The sequence below is a fragment of the Lacerta agilis genome, chromosome 11 (genome assembly GCF_009819535.1).
Source record: "Lacerta agilis isolate rLacAgi1 chromosome 11, rLacAgi1.pri, whole genome shotgun sequence".
Classification (NCBI taxonomy): Eukaryota; Metazoa; Chordata; class Lepidosauria; order Squamata; family Lacertidae; genus Lacerta; species Lacerta agilis.
The window spans coordinates 48,884,653-48,904,693 of record NC_046322.1 but is presented as its reverse complement, the minus strand read 5'-3'; the positions used below and the strand labels follow the sequence as shown (position 1 = coordinate 48,904,693).

The window sequence follows — 20,041 nt, the reverse complement described above, 5'->3', positions numbered from 1 at the left end:
AAAACTCAATTTATTTTATTTATTCCTCCAAGAAGCTTGAAGTGGTGTACATAGTGCTCCCACCAAGCTATACAAAGCTACTTTATGATACGTTTAAAGTAAAATTCACACTCCTTAAAATTACATGCATCAATACTGAAAAGCGGTACTTACAAAGGTTACTAGAATTTATCACATCTATTTTGCAAGACAAACAATCTTTTGCGTGTTTTGCGTTCTTACAGTGTCTTTGAATGTGAATTTTATTATGTTGAGCACAACATAAGGCTTCAGTTGTTTGCAGTAAGTTAAGCCACCGAAATAGCAAATATGATCTATATTATGGTCATGTGTTTCTATTTTCTTTGACTATATACAAGTGTTTTTCAGACACGCATACTGCGGAGCACGACTTGGGGGAAATTAACTTTGACTTGCAGCTCTATTTCTAAGAAACTAATATTCATTTTCTTTCAGCACATCAAGTGTTTCCCATTAGTGAAAGGGGAAAAGAGGGAGAGATAAAAAGCTTTCTGCGCTGTTGTTGCTTAAAAAGGATAAATAATATGTGGTACTTTTGAAAGTGATCTGTACAAGACTGCTGCCTGGGGCGGGGTGTTGTGTATTGATTCAAGGGTTGTCACATCTGTCTTACTATTGTCTGTATTCACATTAGGGGAAAGTAACTGCCTTCCTGTTCCAGAAGGAACAGCTGCTATTGGTTCATTCAAGTTGCTGCATTTGGATCCTCAGTCTTATTGGTTCCCACCAAAAGGCAGCTTTGTGATTGCTTGAGATTGTTCCCTCCAAAATGTATCCTTTCTAGCCAGTCTACTGTCCCTATAAATGTATCATTTCTAGCCAGTCTACTGTCCCTATAAATGTATCCTTTGTAGCCAGTATACTGTCCCTATGAATGTCCCTCTCCTCAGTTCCCCAGTCTTGTTTACTTGAATAAAGAGTGTTACATGAAGAAGCTGTCTCCTGCCTGCTATGTCAGACAGCTGAAATCACTTGCTGAATCACTATCCCCACGCTACAACACGGGGGACCAATGACGAATCATTTGTCACTTAAAAGATGTATCAGTGACCATACATACAAAAATGAGGAGATAAGAGAGCTTTGAAATATCAAGCAGTACATAGATCCCTATATATAAAAATAAAAATAGCGACACTTTAACATAGAATAATCTCAAGGAAGAACAGCCAAGCACTGGAATCGGAGGGAGAAACAGGGTCCTCCAGGCAAAAATCAGAGAACAAAGAAACAATCCCTAGCAAGATAAAAAAAAAAAACACTTAAAAATTTAGCAGAATAAAAATGTCTCAACTGTCTATCTAAAAAACATTTGAGAAGAGGCCAATCCAACTACGTTTGGGAGAGAGTTGCACAATCAAAGTGTCACCACTGAAAATGCTATTCTATCCTAATATAACATATGTAGCTAGTTAAAAAAAACTTGTATCTAAATCAGGAGTGGCTAACCTATGAGCTTCCAGATATTCCTGGACTATAACACCCATAATCCCTGATGATTAGCTATGCTGGCTGGGTTTGCAGTCTACCAACTTCTACAGGTAGATAGCAGCCCCAGTCTAAATATCTACAGCAGCTTCTTATTTTTTGTTTAATGATGTGAATAAAACCAATGTGAACTGAAAATGCCAAGGAACATTCTTCATTTAGTGTCTCCAAAACATATGGGCTACAATTAATAATATTTTTTTATATACCCCACCCATCTGGCTGGGCCACCCCAGACACTCTAGGCAGCTTGCAACAAATATAAAAGCATAATAAAACACCAAACATACAAAACTTCCCGATACAGGGCTCCCTTCAGATGTCTTCTAAAAGTTGTGTAGTTCTTTATCTCCTTGACATCTGATGGGAGGGCGTTCCACAGGGTGGGCACCACTGTCAAGAAAGCCCTCTGCCTGGTTCCCTATAGCTTTACTTCTGGCAGTGAAGGTCCTCGGAGCTGGACCACATCTAAAGTGTGCTTGTTTTCACACAAAAATACGTAATTTCAGCTTACTGGGAGCTTGGATATGGTGACATGCAACACCTCCATTTGCAATCTGCATTCCCAGGATTCTTCTGTCACTTGAGGATCAACCCTTAAGAGTACCTTTAGGAATTAGCCTGGGCCTAAACACGCCTTCCTGTCTAGTCTTCCACAGGAAACTGCCTTATGCTGAGTCAGACCAACAAACACTCCATCTAGTTCAATACTGTCAACACTGACTGGCAGCAGCTCTCCAGGGTGTCGGACAAGGAGTGTCTCACAGCCCTACCCGGAAATGCCATGGATTGAACTTGAGACCTTCTGCATGCAAAGCAGCTGTTCTGTCAATGAGCTATGGCCCTTCCCAGTTAGCGGCTGAAACCGCAGCACAGAACAATCCTGAACACCTTTTTAAAACAACATATGGAAAGGAGAGGAGTTCATTCTTCCACAGTTTTCTGGCCACACGCATAAAAGAAGCACGCTTTGTGCGTTTCTGGCATACTCAAGACATCACAATATTTTTCAAATTGTATGCAGTTTGCCAAACCGAAGAAGACGCACTGTCTCTTAAGTGCTTTTCTGCGGGTGGAAAGTGGATCAGTCTCTCACTTGAAGAGGGGAAGCAGAAGACATCTCTTGACATTTATCTCACAACACATGGCAACTAGAGATAATAGCAAGTTTTCTTTTTGAGAGTGACAGTCTGTGCCCTTTTCCATTGCCTACCCTTCTAATAAGATCCAGGAAAATGTATTCATATTCTCTCACACGCTCGGTTAGGTTTTTGGAGCAATAGTAAAGGGATTTTGGCCATTTCACTTAAAAAAGAGAGGAGCACAAACGACGGTCATTTGTGGCGCATAATGGCTCCAGCTGGAAAGAGCTCACAACTGTTTTGTGAACACTGATTTGCTGTTCTAAGAGCGTGCTTTAGAACTGTCTTACGTGCCAGTATTGCTCTGTGTTCTCTCAGTTTGTTCTTTGCAGATTCCCCACTACCCAAAATATAGTTCCTTTTTTACTAGTTTTTTCCAGGGGATGGGCTGTGTCAAAGAACACATCACGTGCACATTATCCAGCTCAAGTCATGATGACATGGATTTTGATGCAGCTGTAACAGAAGCCACAGACTCCTTTACCGAGTAAGGACAAGCTACTCTGAATACATAGATGTATTTGTTTTATTGGAACTGATTTTGAAGAGCTTGCGCTCTTCTCAGCACAGGGGAGTTTCGCAATATAGAATGGAATATAGAATATAGAATATAGCCATTGCATCCTGGCTTATAATGGTATGTAGCATCACTCACATATCAAGAGAGAGTTTAGCTCAGCATCTAGAGTAGCCACTATGAAGAGAAATTAAAACATGCTGAGAATGAATACCTGTGCTTAGCTTGTGAGTTGTCAGATCTTAGAAATAAACAAAAGGGAAGGACAGGAATTTACTAGGACGTAAACTCCAGAATCAAGTCCTATGTGTGTCTTCTCTCTGAGACAGTCACAAATACCGCAATTCACAATTTATATTATGCTGCTTCTCAATTCATACGTGAGTCTAAAGAGTGTGCCTCCATTTTTTTCATCTTATATGAAGCCAGGCTAAATCTTGAGGATGGAGTGAGACACAATAAATTTTACCCACCTCACTGCACATATTGGAACAATGTATCTGAGTCTATGAAAACACTGGAAAAAATGTGTCTAACCACCGGTATGTTTAATTTGTTCAGTGCAAAATATCCTATTTTATAATTCCCAGAGCCAAGACTTGTAAATAAACTATCCTACACAGTAGCATATGAGTGGCAAGTCTAATAAATTCACTGAGAGTGCAACCTGTCTGCTTGGCAGTAAGTCCCATTGTTTACTGAGGCTTAGCTCAGTAAATAGAGCAGGAACGCAGCATCAAATGTTTGTCATTAATTCATCAAAATAGTTTCACTGGCGAATGAATTTAGAGCAATGTTTTGGGTGGGCAGGTCATTTCGCACGAATGATCTTCTCAGTTCTTCAAGATTTTCTGCTTATATTAATTCACCTGCAAGACACCTTTGGCTACCATAAACAATGATATATTAATAGGAACTACCGTATTTTTCCATGTATATGACGCCCCCGTGTATAAAATGACCCCTACTTCTTTTAACCCAAAATTAAGAAACCCATATTTTTGGCTTGCCAAAGTTGTTGATCACCCTCAAAGTTGTTGATTGCCCCACCGAAAACTGTGTATAAGATGACCCCCACCCACCCATTTCTTGCTCAAAAAATTAAGAAATTTTTTATCTTATACACAGAAAAATACGGTATTTTCTCTTACAATATCTCTTCCTTCTATTCTGTGACTAGGCTCTACTATGATGTCATTTCTAGTATTGTATGATATTAGCTGATACTAGCATTACCTCGCACAAAAGGGAGCTATTTCCTCACAGTGCGGTTCCAATCTGCTGCATCCAAACCAGGAACTGTGGTTTGTTTTGCACCAACAAACTATAATCAGTAAGTCTTGACCAAAGATCATGGTTTGTTGGAAGCAAAACAAATGATACACCGTACTGACATAATGCAAAACCCGTGGTTTGCTTCCTTCTAGTACAAGCAGGCAGAAGTGGGAAGAATCAGACCAGATGCAATATGCTCACGCACATAAACTATGGTTTATGGCATACCACAATGTGTCAATGTGGCCAGATTGTGGGTACATTCCAATTGTACCTAAACTGGAGAAAACTATTGCCTGTTTAGGAACTTACGGTATATAATAGGCTGTCTGAGGGAAAGTGAAATGGATATATATTGGTCTACCAGCCTAGTAAGTTAGCACAATATAGACACAACCCAAGCAAACTGAATCACTTTTAAAGATTATTGGTTCCAATGAGAAGTTAATGACATGCCTTGCTCTCAACGGCATTTTCTTGGAAACAAATATGTATAAGCCTTTCCTAACTTACATTTTAGATGTGCAAGCTACTTTCATGAACACACTTATGACATCACAGAGACTTAGACAACTTATTAATGAAACATTTGAGTACATTCAGTTTAATATTAATGCTTACTCCTTCCTATGGTACGGATAAATTTACATACCATGCTACAATTTTTGTAAACTTTAACAGCCATAAATTGTTCTCTTGACATTACTTCAGCATTTTTCTTTTAACTTTCTTTGGCTAGCACCGCAATTTACAACATGTTAAAAATTCCTGGAATGTCCTATCTCAGTTGCCCTATAAATACACTGGGAGAAGATTTGTTACTTCGTGCTTGTTTGCCTTCTGTCTAATCCTTAGAAGTGATCTATTTAAACTCCAAATTCAACCTTTCACTTTTAACTATTAATCTGTCACATTCTCAGAAAAGGAAAATCACAGGTACTGATCTGAAGTACCAGTAACTATGATCTTAAACCAATGGTGCTCCACCTGCTGTGATACCAGATTATGCCCCAATATACTTTATGTTAACAATTCAGATTAGCATTTTGTAATCTTTCTTCTTGCAATTCTTGCTTTCAAAATAATAACATTCATATCACCGTTGACATAGTCATCATTTATACTTAGAAAATATTTGATTTTGATATATTAAATGTATATCAATACAATGGAGAGCATTGCTCATTCTTTAGATTATGATGAGCTTTTGCATTTTAACTGCCTATAAGCATTCATCCCCACATATTATAATCAAGCTTTCACATCACCCTATAGTGCTGTATTTTAAAGGCATTGTTGTTATTTGTTTGTTTCACTTACCAACAGTATCACACGGTTCATCTTTATGTACACAGAAATCCTTCCTAAAATTGGGAGGCAAAAGAGGACAAAGCCTTAAGAAAATTGTGCTGTCAGATGCTCATTCATGCAAATTTTAACCGCTATTTCAAAAAAGAACATGTGAAGGAAATCCTGAATTCATCAAATGATACTTCAACCTTAAATACACAATTTACTTCCCATTTAAAGTGTATGTGGCATCAGGTTGAATAGTTACCTTCCTTAATCTCGCTCTATAGGCCAAGGGAGCCGGCGGTTGTCCGCAGACAGCTTCCGGGTCATGTAACCAGCATGACAAAGCCGCTTCTGGCGAACCAGAGCAGCGCACGGAAACACCGTTTACACCGTTTACCTTCCCGCTGGAGCGGTCCCTATTTATCTACTTGCACTTTGACGTGCTTTCGAACTGCTAGGTGGGCAGGAGCTGGGACCGAGCAACGGGAGCTCACCCTGTGGCAGGGATTCGAACTGCCGACCTTCTGATCAGCAAGCCCTAGACTCTGTGGTTTAACCCACAGCGCCACCTGGGGAATGTAAGTTGCCCCTATCCCTAGTCCAACTGTGCTGTTTTTAGGTAACTTAGATTATCATTCGTTTTTAAAAGATTACAGTCACAGAAATATTTCAGACTGGAGTATTCTCCCTAATAGGATCATCTTCCTGCATTTAAGCCCCAAACAACATGACTGGACAACAGTGTTTCCCCCAACTTGGGTCTCCAGCTGTTTTCGGACTACAATTCCCAACATCTCTGACTACAGGTCTTGCAAGGGCGAGATGATGGGAACTGCAGCCCAAAAACAGCTGAAGACCCAAGTTGGGGGAAACACTGCTCTGCAATAATAAAAAAAGAGGTGGCTCTCAATTTATGCTGGGGTTACATTCCAGGAATAGCGCATACAGTCAAAATTGCATACAGGACTCAGCTATACTGCTGCAAATAAAGCGTTTCAAGTGTGGTGTAAAGTGCATTATACAAATGTGACACTAGATGGCGATGGTGAGCTATGACAAATTCAATATATTTTTCCAAACTTTTTTTTTAAAAGCATTTTCACAACTTCTTTTATATGTGTGTAGATTCCACCATAGTCAAAGCACATTGGGTTAAATATTAAGATTGACAAAGTCTTTTTTCACGAACACCTGCCCCTTTTGTTGATTTTTTAATCTGCCAAAGATGTAAAGCTGAATGTGCACAAGTTAAATCATGTAAGATGCAAGTTAGCTGTACTAGATTACAATATGCAAGCATTTGCAGTACAAGAGATGAATATTATAGGATTCAATATTCGTGAATCTGGAGGGAGGGGAAGCCTGTGGATGTTATGAATGCACTTACATAACTGCTCTTAAGGTTAATATCTGTTTAAAGAATGAGAACAAGGACAACAAATGTCAATTGTAACAAGGCACAAATAGCATGGAAGTTGTACTTTGTCAAAAATAAAATTGAGATTTGTATACGCACACCCTAATAAGTAAAGAATATGTGGGCTGAGATGCTCTCATTCAGCTGATTTCTATCCCGGTTGAAGTAAATTTCCAAAAGTTTAATTATGAGAGTTTGGGGAAATAGAACTCTTAAGTCTTGGCAACAGTGGAGTACAATTGCATCCTGTGCAATGAGACAAACGTAAAACATTCCCTAATTTCCAAGAATCAGAACTGTATTCCTCGGAGACTAGGCTGCCCAGTAAAAGTTTATGATACTCCAGATACACCTATAAACAATTCATTATTTATTTGTGTCCTCATTTCTACATAGGGAAGTTGCAGGAGGATCATCATTTGGCAACTGAATCTACAGCATGGATAGCAGCGTTGCTCTAGCAATTGCTTTTTCAAATTCCTTAAGTGACTTTATTATTAATTAGCACCACTAAAATCTTAGTGGGCCAATGGTACACAATATACTGGAAAGGCTAAAAACATATTTAAATGCACATTTCATTTAAACATGTACGGTAAATGAAACCGTTCATAGGTATGTCTATAAAGGCATGCACACGATTTATATGGCCAAATCTGCCTTATATTCCGTGTCTTGTTTCCCCTCGAACTTGATTAACGCTAGCTTCCCCTCCCCCACTCTGTCTCCTCACTCAGTTTCACAGAGCCCCTCTCATCTAAAAACTTCTTCCCTTCTTCCCCCCTCAATTTCTGGCCCCCCGCCGTTTGTGGAAAGCTTACAAGCAATGTCTCTTCATGGTAGGCTGGGTGATTTTCTTATCAGTAAATGTGTCTGTGAAGAAGGAAGCCAGTCTACAATCTGGAGCATCCCCCCCCCCCGCCCACTTCTCTTTCCAAAAGAGATCAGTTCTATTAGTTGTTCCCAGTCCCTGAAATTAAAGATGGGAGTAAGCCAAGCTCAGCATTGAAGTATCATCTGAGCTTTCAGATTTTATTGTCTTCCTGTGAGTGGATCTTTATGCACCAAATGCTTTCTTTTTCTTTTCTTTTTTTTTCCCTTTGCAAGCCTATAGGGCCTGAGGACTGAATCAAGCTCTGAAACAACTGTCATCACTCAGGACAAGTATCAACACATATGCTCGCAGTTCAGCATGGTGATAATAAATGAACCTTCCTCAACTTCCACCAACCCCAGGAAGCATGGCCAAGTCAGGGATGGTGGAAGTTGTAGTCACCAGGTTGGGGAAGTCTGTAAAGGTAAGCTGAAATAACACATTATTCTGTTCTAACTCCCATCTCATTGAGTAACCAACTAGGTATCTCCAACCCCTCGAAAGATTCCATCAACGGTGTCTCAGAAAAATAATAATAATTACACATCACCTGGAAAGACAGGCGAACTGATGCAAGTCTACTGGAAGAAGCAAAGATCACCAGTGTCGAAGCAATGATTCTGCAACATCAACTTTGTTGGACTGGTCATGTTGTGCGGATACCTGATTATCGTCTTCAAAAGCAACTACTCTATTCCAAACTTAAAAATGGAAAGCGTGACGCCAGTGGTCCACAAAAGAGGTTCAAAGACTCTCTCAAGGCAAATCTTTAAAAATGTAGTATAAACACCAACAACTGGGAAACACTGCCCTGTGGGCGCTCCAATTGGAGAACATCCTTTACCAAAGGTGTCATGGACTTCAAAAACGCTCAATCTCAGGACGAAAGGGAGAAAAGTGCTAAGAGGAAGGCATACTTGGTAAACCCTCACCATGGTCAACTCCTGCTCGGAAACCTTTGTCCCCACTGTGGAAGGACATGTGGATCCAGAATTGGCCTCCACAGTCACTTACAGACCCACTGTTAAAACCATGTTTATGGAAGACAATCTTACTCGGCTACGAGTGATCACCAAAGAAGAAAGATTTGTCTTGAACAATACTGCATTTTCCACATGGAAGTCACAATAAGGGATACTTTGGTATCTTCTATTAATAATACTAATAATAATTTATTATTTGTACCCTGCCCATCTGGCTGGGTTTCCCCAGCCACTCTGGGTGGCTTCCAACTGATATTAGGATACATTAAAATGTCACAGATTAAAAACTTCCCTGAACAGGGCTGCCTTCAGGTATTTTCTAAATGTCAGGTAGTTGTTTATCTCTCTGACCCCTGATGGGAGGGCGTTCCACAGGGCGGGCGCCACTACCGAGAAGACCCTCTGCCTGGTTCCCTGTAGCTTTGCTTCTCGCAGCGAGGGAAACGCCAGAAGGCCCTCGGCGCTGGATCTCAGTGTCCGGGCAGAACGATGGGGCTGGAGACGCTCCTTCAGGTATACTGGGCCGAGGCCTTTTAGAGCTTTAAAGGTCAGCACCAACACTTTGAATTGTGCTCGGAAACATACTACTCCATATAAAGCTACTCCATATAAAGACTACTATTATCAGGTCAAGCAAGCATAATTTGCAAGTGATTTACCAAGCTTATAGAGGGGAGAGTAGTCCTTCAAGCGGGAGCAAAATCTAAATTTTAAGAGATTTACGGCAGTTTTCTGAAGCTTAAATGAGGTGACTAATGACAGAAAAGAATCTGAGGCAAGAATGGGCAACTGCTAGTCTGTCATATCCATAAATTACACTTTACTCATAAACTAAAACCTATTAAATACAGCGGTAGAAGAGGTCCTTAGGGCAATGCAAAGCCTAAATATTCAGCTACTCCATATAAAGCCTACTATTATACAGGAATCTCTTCAAAGAAACATCTAAAACAGGCAGGTATGGAAAGGGTGAGATGCATAGCAAATGACAAAGAAATATGGCAGGAAAATCTCACGTGTACTTAATATTAAATCTTCCAGAACTACGTCTTCCTGCTCAGCCCTGATACGATGTGTCATAATTCTAGATTTAAAATGAAGGTTCCGTATATGATCACAAAAGAAAAGTTGGGGGGACTTTACTAGCAAGTACTTCGTTTTTATGTCAGTTAGGTAAAGAGTCCACGTTAGAAGGAGATATTCGTGTTTTAAATGGCCCATTTTTCCTTTGATTTAATGTGAGGGCTTCTGAAGGATGAGAAACTTCCATGCTTCATAAAATCATTGATTCACAGCACATCATATGCATGTTTCTTTGTTGGACTTACTTCCTAGTTGGGGGGTTAGGTTTATAACCTCAATGCTGCAATGGTATTAGGCTTTCTTTATTCTTTCTTTACTATTATCATCATTATTACTTGTGAGCTCTGCTTTGCTACCATGAAATAGAATGAGAGCTTATCTGTATGCTTATCTGGAGAGCATACCATTGCCATATGTGGAAGTGACAAGTGTTATTTATTTATTTTTGAGTATTTAGGACACAACAACTAGGGCTTTAAACATGTATTTCCCATACTTTCTACCAAAAAGTTTACATCCTTGGGTAGCTCTGCTAGAACCATCTCCTGACTTTATTATTTTTAATGTTCAAGTGTATTTCCCCCTACGGAAAAATCCAGTGTTCCAGCCCAAATGGGTGTCTCGGGTAACCTGCTAAATTGAGCTACCCTCAAATGAACTTAAGAAGTCTTGTCACCAAGAGCAGCTCTCTAATTAAAAATCTAAGCATGCATTCCTGAGTTCAGCTGAGATATTTGGGACTGAGATACCAATATTTCTTTTTGAGCCATACAACAGGTTGAGGGTTTCCTATAGGGAACAACTGACCGTCATTCCCCACATCTTCCTGAGTATGTGTATGGGCATTTATATATGCATTCAACAGAGCAGGCTTGCAGGAAATAAGATGCCTGTATGCATTTCTTATATCCCCATCTGCCTTGCTCATTCTGCTCAGTCTGAGTACCCACTGAGTACCTGGACCAAGTGGAAAGAGAAGGGTGAATGGGGTCAGTGCACACAGATTTTTCATTCCAGCAAATTGCCTGGCATACTGAGAGTCCTATGCTGGGGTGGGAGTGGGGTTTACTATGATTCTTCAACATCAACTTCGTTGGACTGGTCATGTTGTGCGGATGCCTGATTATCGTCTCCCAAGGCAACTACAGTGGTACTACCGGTTGTGGACGGAATCCGTTCCAGAGGTCCGGTCGGATCCTGAGGTTTCCGCAACCTGAGGACCCCTTCTGCGTATGCGCGCAGGGCGGCAGATCTACTGCTTCTGCGCATGGACGCATGGTAAAACCTGCTCAAATACTTCCAGGTTTGCCGCTTTCGCATCCTGAAGGTTACATAACCGGAGGTACTACTGTACTCTATTCTGAACTTAAAAATGGAAAGCGTAATGCTGGTGGTCAACAAAAAGAGGTTTAAGACTGTCTCAAGCCATTTTAAAAAAAATGTAATATAAACACCAACAATTGGAAAACACTTGCCTGCGAGCGCCCCAAATGGAGAACAGCTTTTACTAAAGGTGTCATGGGCTTTGAAGACACTCAAGCTCAGGACGCAAGGGAGAAACATGCTAAGAGGAAGGCACGCTTGGCAAACCCTCACCATGTTCAACACCCACCCAGAAACCTATGTCCCCACTGTGGAAGGACGTATGGATCCAGAACTGGCCTCCACAGTTACTTACGGACTCATTGTTAAAACCGTGTTTATGGAAGATAATCTTACTCAGCTACGAGTGATTGACAAAGAATGCTGAGAAACCGTCTCAACAGGAGCACTGTGTCTACTGTGGAATGCATCAGATCCATGCCCACAATATCTAAAGGTTGCATTCATTTATCTCCCTGCAAAATAAATGATGCTTTATAAGAGTTTAACTACACCCGAATGACTCCTCTTCTTTGGAATTGCTTCCCATTTCTTTGTCACGTCACCATCGCCTCTAGAATTTACAGATTTGCACAGCGATAAAAAATGCCAGCTGTGACACTTGCATCAACAAAACCCATGCCACTACTGCTTCCCCTCTGTGAGGGATTCATGGAGATTAAGTCCTTACAGGCATCAGATTTTGGGGAGTCAACTTCCCAAGCAACGTGCTTTCCAAACAGCATGGACCTTATTAGCTTCTGCTGCAGTTTGTACGCCTGATGGCTTATTTCTCCACTTAGCCAGCAAAATCTCACATTTTGTATCTCTCTCTGCTGGATTAGGGTGGCGGAAGAATTGCTTGCCTATGTTCTATTCTTTATCTTAAAACATTTCTTAGTAGTAAGGATTCTAAGAACACATTGCAATATCCCACCATGCCCATAATGATAATTACGCAGTCTTTAAAAACACAGCAATCTGTATATCAAATAATAATGAATGATATAAAACCTAGGAGGGAATAAGCATACTACAATACCATTTTGAACACTATGGAGCTCCTTGTAAGAACACTTGTTTAAACAGGGTATATATTAATAGAGAATCTCAGAATTCATATATATATATATATATATATATATATATATATATATATATATATATGAATTCTGAGATTCTCTATTAATTTACCACAGGTCTATATATTTCATGCCTACGGCAAGCAAGCAAGGCAACATGAATCAAGAACCTGTGCATATCACACTTTCATTGCCATATGTTACTGTTCTTTCACTACCATGGGAATGAGAGAGGTTGGCAGAAATTGCTGCCAAAGTGAAGAGCTCAAATGAACTTTGAGACACACCGCACTGAAAGTTCAAATAGGCTGAAGTCAAAATAGTTCTTCCTCAGACCTATGTACAATAGAGATGGGGAACCTGAGATCTACCAGATGTTGCTGACTCATGTTATCCTTGACCACTGAACATGCTGGCTGGTGGGAGGCGGGACCCAATAACATCTGGATTGCCTTGGGTTCCCCACCCCTGGTGTATAATATAAGTAAATCAAGTGGCCCCGAAACAAATTGTCATCTGGAACCAGTTAGCTGGCTGTGCAGAGAAGAAAGATGAGTGGGGGAAATTGATTCCCCTCAAGCGCAGGAAAGGGCGATGGTGATTGAATTAAGACAGGGGTCAGCAACCTTTTTCAGCCATGGGCTGGTCCACCGTCCCTCAGACCATGTGGTGGGCCAGACTATATTTTGAAGAAGAAGAAAATGCCCAACAAATAACCCAGAGACACATTTTAAATAAAAGGACACATTCTACTCATGTAAAAACACACTGATTCCCGGACTGTCTGCAGGCCAGATTGAGAAGGCGATTGGGCCGCATCTGGCCCCAGGGCCTTAGGTTGCCTACCCCTGAATTAAGAAGTCGGGTGCAAAAGAATGACCACAGTTTCCTGCCAGGAGGCCCTACACCAAACACTTATGTTAGGAATACTGGAATGTTTCTGCTCTGTCCTTTGAGACGTTCCTTCATGATTCTGCAAGCCTGTTTTCCTTTTAATGCTCCTCACATAAACAGAGACCAAATACTGCAGGCATCCACATATCTAAGTCAGTTCTTTCTTTTTAAAAAAAAAAAACAAAACAAAACGAGATTGTAGAAGACATCTTGTTTCTCCATCACACCTGAGGAAGGGTAACACTAAACTCTGTGGGCAATAAGTGGTCTTCTGTTCATCTTTTGAGGTGTTTCCTGCCCCCCTTCATTCCTGCATCTTTTGCCTTTCTTTTTTTTTGACTGTTTGCTTCGTTTTGGGGATTTCCATCACCGACCAACTCATCAGAGTGCCTGCAGAATGCTGTATGAGGTTCACAGCCATTAACAAAAGGGAAAAAAAACTTGCAACTTACCTCGTGATTAATATGGCTGCGTCTACTGGTGAGACATCTTCACCCCAGCTTGTTGACATCTCTAAATGGATGTCATTTTTCTTACCAAATTCTTCATGTTGCCATTTGCAGAAACTCTCCAGCATTTTCTCACCATGATGTCCAATATACATGTCAGCCTAAAAGGTGTAATGTTTTACTTGTTGTAACATATGTATCTACACGGCTTTCCAAAACAAACGAGTGTGTGTGTGTTTGTGTGTTTTAAAGACTTCTAAAAACATATAACAGAGAATTTTGTTGTTCTATAAAAATTCAAATATTGGTTGCTATTCCACAATCAATATTAAAACATCTATTTCATTACAACAAACATAATGTTCCCCCTTCCAGCTGACTACAAACATGTGTAATTAAAAGTCTGACTTGTCTAAACTTTAGATTCTCTAAATACTTTTGTCTGCATCAGGGAATTTGGATAAATTGAATCACACTGTTTACAGAGCTGTTTGACCTGAATTACATATTTGTGACTTAAAAGACACATACACAAAATGTTCAATACACCTTCAAACAGCTTCAGAGATCTAAGTGCATCTTCCCTTAACATTAACCTAAAAATAATATCCTCATGTTGTTTTGTACAGCCATGCTGTAATTGTGTTTTTCAACAAAGGAAGACCTCACTCTCTTCCTCACATTACTTGACCAATCCCCGCTGTGCATTTGAAGCCACTCATGACATTGAAATAGCCGAGGATCCCTACTCAGGTGAAAGCTTTGTGCTCGTGATTGATGGCACACATAGCTCTGTTGGTAGAACACATGACTCTTAATCGCAGGGTCATGTGTTCGAGCCTCATGTTGGGCAAAAGACTCCTGCATTGCACAGGGTTCCAACCACAATTCTATGATTCTATGAATGGTGGTTTCCAAACATAATTTGTAGTAAAAGATAAAGGTAAAGGTACCTATGACCATTAGGTCCAGTCGCAGACAACTCTGGGGTTGCGGCGCTCATCTCGCTCTATAGGCCGAGGGAGGCGGCATTTGTCCGCAGACAGCTTCTGGGTCATGTGGCCAGCATGACTAAGCCGCTTTTGGCGAACCAGAGCAGCACATAGAAACGCTGTTTACCTTCCCGCCAGAGTGGTACCTATTTATCTACTTGCACTTGACATGCTTTCAAACTGCTAGGTGGGCAGGAGCTGGGACCGAGCAACGGGAGCTCACCCCGTCGTTGGGATTCAAACCGCCGACCTTCTGATCGGCAAGCCCTAGGCTCTGTGGTTTAGACCACAGTGCCACCTGCATCCCATAATTTGTAGTAAGTACCCATAACTAGGCACAAGGCACAACTCCCTGCCGTTAAGCAGGGGGACAATTTAGTGTGTCACCAGACAGAACGGCTAGAAGGAGCTGCCCCCTTCCCTTTTGAGCACCTCCGCTAGAAGTGGAGAGATGTTTTTCACTGCTTGAGAAAGCTTCACCAAAATGTGTCCTCCCTTATCATTTCCACCCAACCTTATAATTTAAGAGTGCATGTCCTTTATCTGTACAGGAGTCTATTCTAAATAATAATGATAAGAATACATGGAAAAGGTAAATGCAGTACTTTCTTACTGGAGTCTCATGAAGCAAAACAAGCTTAGTCACTCGAAGGTTCACTCGAATCCCAAGGCTTTTGTGTTGGAAAAGATTGAACACCTAAAACAAATGGATTAAAATACTATTTCAGAATTGTGAAATTAAAATCACAAATCTACTTTGGCGGTCTGACGAGTTCTGAGTGTTTTATACAACAATTATATAACAATTGGGGCTGGGCAATGCATAAACACAGTCTCCATGTTCGGAACAACCTCATCATCTGTTTTTTTTTTTGGGGGGGGGGCAGAGAGCTCATCTTCATTTGCACACACAGATCAACTTTCCTTGATGGAATTAGAAGCTCATGTTCACATCCAAGCACACAGAGAACTTTATATAAGTGAGAGTGGAACGTACTGTTGACTCCTTCATTTTTTTTTACTGAATGTTCAAGGAATATCATAGTGTACTAATGTAATAAGGCTAGGCTGGCACTGTTATATCTCACAAAGACATCTATGGAAGCCTAACGAAAAGGGCCAAAAAGGTTGAGTCTGCACTGCAGATGGGAGCTTGGGTCAGATCCTGCGCCTTCATAAGAGTACTAATCAAGACTCTGACCTACACTAGGACCCCACCTTCCAATCCTAATGATTTTATACAATTAAGCTATGTTTTGCGCTTTACTGAACTTCAAGCTAATTTAAATTGACGGTAGAGTAGACCAACTGGGATAAAAGGTATCCATTAACTTACACTCATAGTTTGCAATGGGTATGACTTAGTTGGTGATCACCCAGCATATTATCTTTACAAAAAGTCTCAATGTTCCCTACCATATTTAGAATTGTTAGGATAAATCGTCTAGCTGCATCTGCGCCGTGATAGGAAATCATAGCCGGATCTGCAACAACTACAGTCTCCACATTATATTCTTGAGGTAATTTATAGGAATATCTTTTTCCTCGTCCGCTTTCTGTTCCTTTTTGGCTCTTGGGTATTCTTTTCTCTGCAACAGAAACAAGTTGTAGACAAATGATTGCGTAAAGATGCTTTATACTGAATTATGCTATTGGGTCATCTCTATAGAGATGCTGGGTCTCTTCTGCATCCAAATATATGCTCTATGGTTGACAGAAAGGTATCCTAGCCATTTTTAGCGACAACAACAAAATATGTTTCACTGGGATACATGTTTTATGGCTTTTGTTCAAACCTCTAGTAATTATCAACTTATAAATGAAATACTTACCAACCACGGATTATACAATGCTAATGAGTATAAATTACACTTCCTGCTGTAAACTTTTACGGCAGGCTTCCCCAAATTCAGCCCTCCAGATGTTTTTCGGCCTACAACTCCCATGATCCCTAGCTAGCAGGACCAGTGGTCAGGGATGATGGGAATTGTAGTCTCAAAACATCTGGAGGGCCGAGTTTGAGGAAGCCTGTTTTAGAGTAACTGGCACGTCTGCTCATTCTGGTCATGCTCATGTGTCCAACAGATAACCGACTGGCCTCAAAAATCAATTAATTGCTTAACACAAGTTGCAGAGCATTTGATGGGTTTATGCTGCTTCACATTTCCGTGGTTTGCAATGCTGCTAACTTTGCTCTATAGTAGATCCCCCTGAACTAAGACTAATGAGGCACACATAGTTCACTTAATATTTTTTTTCTGTAGAAGCAGGAAATACTGTAGATTTAGAGGCAACATGCTTCCATAACCTCAAAATTCAGAAGCTACACGTATATATATATTTAATGTTTAAGCACATTTAACTTTATTAGGTAACTTGAAAACATGGATGTCTCGGGTTATTACTGGTACAAATCTTCTTCTCATGTAATTCAGCTTTGTTATAATATTTCCTGCATCCCTTTAGCAATGGTAATGACCTTTTCTCCCATTCCCCAAAGCCTAACCTCGCATTTTCTCTCTCTAATCCTCCACCCCCAACTGCCAAACCCCCAACTGCCTTTTAACGGTTGTTCCCCCTCCTTTTAGAATGCCAACTAGCTCTGCCTCCCAGGGAACACCTACCTAAAATGGGAGGGATAGGTTAGCCCATGATGAACCTGAATCATCAGCAGGCATATTACACGTATTTTTTTATCATTAATTCAACCTCAGCTCTGTGAATCAATCACAGCTCCCTAGAATGTATTTCTACAGCATCTATGAAGTTAAATAAAAAAACATGGGAGGTGGATTCTCATGTTGCAAGTACACACTAAATTAAAATTTCAATTCCAAAACAGGCATCGTAAGTATTTCCAATCTCATCTTTAGTTTTCTTAGTCATGAAATGCAATAAAATAATCAAAATTGCTTTCCTAGAAACTGGCAAGAAACATTTATGGACAATAACTTAAAAACTGTTCAGGTTAGGGATGGAGAATGCTAATAAAACAATATGGCGTTTTCATCTCTTCCTCCCCCCCCCCACCTTCAACTTGCAGATATAAAAGCATCACAGCTCAGTAGTTAAGCTTGCTGGGGGGGGAGAGATGCTTAAAAACTAAAGAAAATATCCCTATGTGATAAAATATTAGTGAAAACACTTTCACTCCATCCCTTCTGCAAGTCTATTAATGCTGGTGTTTCTGAGTACTTTGCACTGGGTTTTAATTTTATTTTTTAATTTACAACAAAAAGGCCATTATGTATACAGCTGTCACATTTAATAGCCTTCTTCCATTTCAAGAGATGACTGGTTCCAGCAACATTCTCTGTTTAAAATTGCTCTACTTCCCTTTGGTCTCTCAGTAGGAATCCTAGAATGCTGAAGAGCGTCTTTAAATGCAACCAGTGCCTACGGAGGAACTGCAAGACAGACCACACAGATGAGGAAGAAAACAAAAAAAAAGGGTCTGTGTGTGGGAGTCTTTAAACACACACACACACACACACACACACAAAATAACCAAAAACAATGATAGCTCCTAAAGATGTTATTACGAGCTAAACACACGGAAAGATGGAAGCTGCTGTTATTTGTTTTGGGCAAAAGAATGAAAGGATAAAATAAATGTTTTTAAACTGCTAAAAGTGAGGTTCCGCAGACAGAGAAACCTAAGTGGGTTGTGTCCATACCTGCCACTTTTGAAAATCCAGGATGAGGAGAAAGAGTCTCTTATCCCCACGATTTCATTCATAATAACAGTAGTAGTAGTAGTAGTGACAAGGGAGATGAAGCACACATTTTGATATCATCATTCCTTCAGATAATATTGCCAACATAAGCAAGAAAGAGCAAAACCCACGTAATTTGATTCCAATCTTGACGCTCTGAGGCTGAACAAGATTGAACCATTACTATATTCAGTTTAAAGTGCTAGTTTTCATTGAGCTTATTTGACAAAGTATGCATGTGATGAATCTAAGGGTTCATCCACACCCGTTTACTGTGTCTGCATTCCCATTTAATTTGTCAAGTCGAGGCATGTCCAACAGGTAGATTGAGATCTACTGGTAGATCGTGGGGTGTTCCTGGTAGATACTGTTAGATCTTTGGCTCCTCTGTGATCTCCTCCCCCCCAAAAAAGGGGGGACAACTTTGGCTTCCTAAAAATAAGTTCAACAACTTTGGTCCATCCAATGACAATGGGAAGATCACTGCCAGTATTTTTTTATACTGTGAGTAGATCACAGTCTATTGGGAGTTGGACGTCCCTGATCATTACCCTTAAACAACACCAATCTTGATGCTTTCCCCTGTAAATTCAGGTTTACCCAATACAGGGTTAATCCAATAGATTGGGGGTGGGTGGGATTGGGATCCAAACTGGGTCACAGATGATTTTTTGGGGTGGGGTGCTTTTTTGGATGGGTAGATTAACTGTCTACTACTTCCCTTTCCATGCCCACAATTTCCACAGTGCTTTCATTTCTTTCCCCACTAATCTCATAACTATTTCCGGTATGCTCCTATTCTGAGACATATTTTACCTTTTGATCTCACAGTATTGCACAGAACTAGAAAACCAGAGAAGCATTAAAAAAAATTCTATGCAAGATATGTGTGTGGGGGGGGGGGTGAATTTTGTGCTGACAATTTACAATTGCTTCAGTTTCTTTTACGGTGTGTTAGTTAGTGCAATATTAAGAGTGAGCCATATTCTTTTGATCCCTCCAATTTGCACAAAACTCAAAAACTGCAAAAACTTACAATTGTCTGACTGTGTGTTTTTGCACACTTCCTGGGCGGGGATTTTTTTTTTTTTTAAAGATAGCATGCACAGCTATCTGCACACATACCCTGTCAGTAAAAAGGTAAAGGTAAAGGTAAAAGACTCTCAGATGGTTAAGTCCAGTCAAAGGCGACTATGGGGTTGTGGCACTCATCTCGCTTTCAGGCCAAGGGAGCCAGTGTTTGTCCACAGATAGCTTTCTGGGTCATGTGGCCAGCTTGACTAAACCGCTTCTGGCGCAATGGGACACCATGACGGAAACCAAAGAGAATGGAAACACCGTTTACCTTCCTGCCGCAGTGGTACCTATTTATCTACTTGCACTGGCATAATTTCGAACTGCTAGGTTGGCAGGAGCTGGGACAGAACGACAGGAGCTCATCCCGTCATGG

At 40.5% G+C, this 20,041-nt stretch overlaps 1 protein-coding gene across 2 annotated transcripts in view; it reads right to left on the bottom strand.

The window, feature by feature from the left end:
- ADAMTS19 (ADAM metallopeptidase with thrombospondin type 1 motif 19) overlaps positions 1-20,041 on the bottom strand; it is a 114,898-nt gene that overhangs the window by 67,193 nt on the left and 27,664 nt on the right. For both annotated transcript variants that reach the window (XM_033164022.1, XM_033164023.1), the window contains exons 4-7: positions 16,292-16,464; positions 15,489-15,572; positions 13,887-14,044; positions 5,764-5,807 (exon numbers count right to left, since the gene is read on the bottom strand). In XM_033164022.1, coding sequence (XP_033019913.1) covers positions 5,764-5,807; positions 13,887-14,044; positions 15,489-15,572; positions 16,292-16,464 — 459 coding nt within the window. The remainder of the gene's footprint in view (positions 1-5,763; positions 5,808-13,886; positions 14,045-15,488; positions 15,573-16,291; positions 16,465-20,041) is intronic.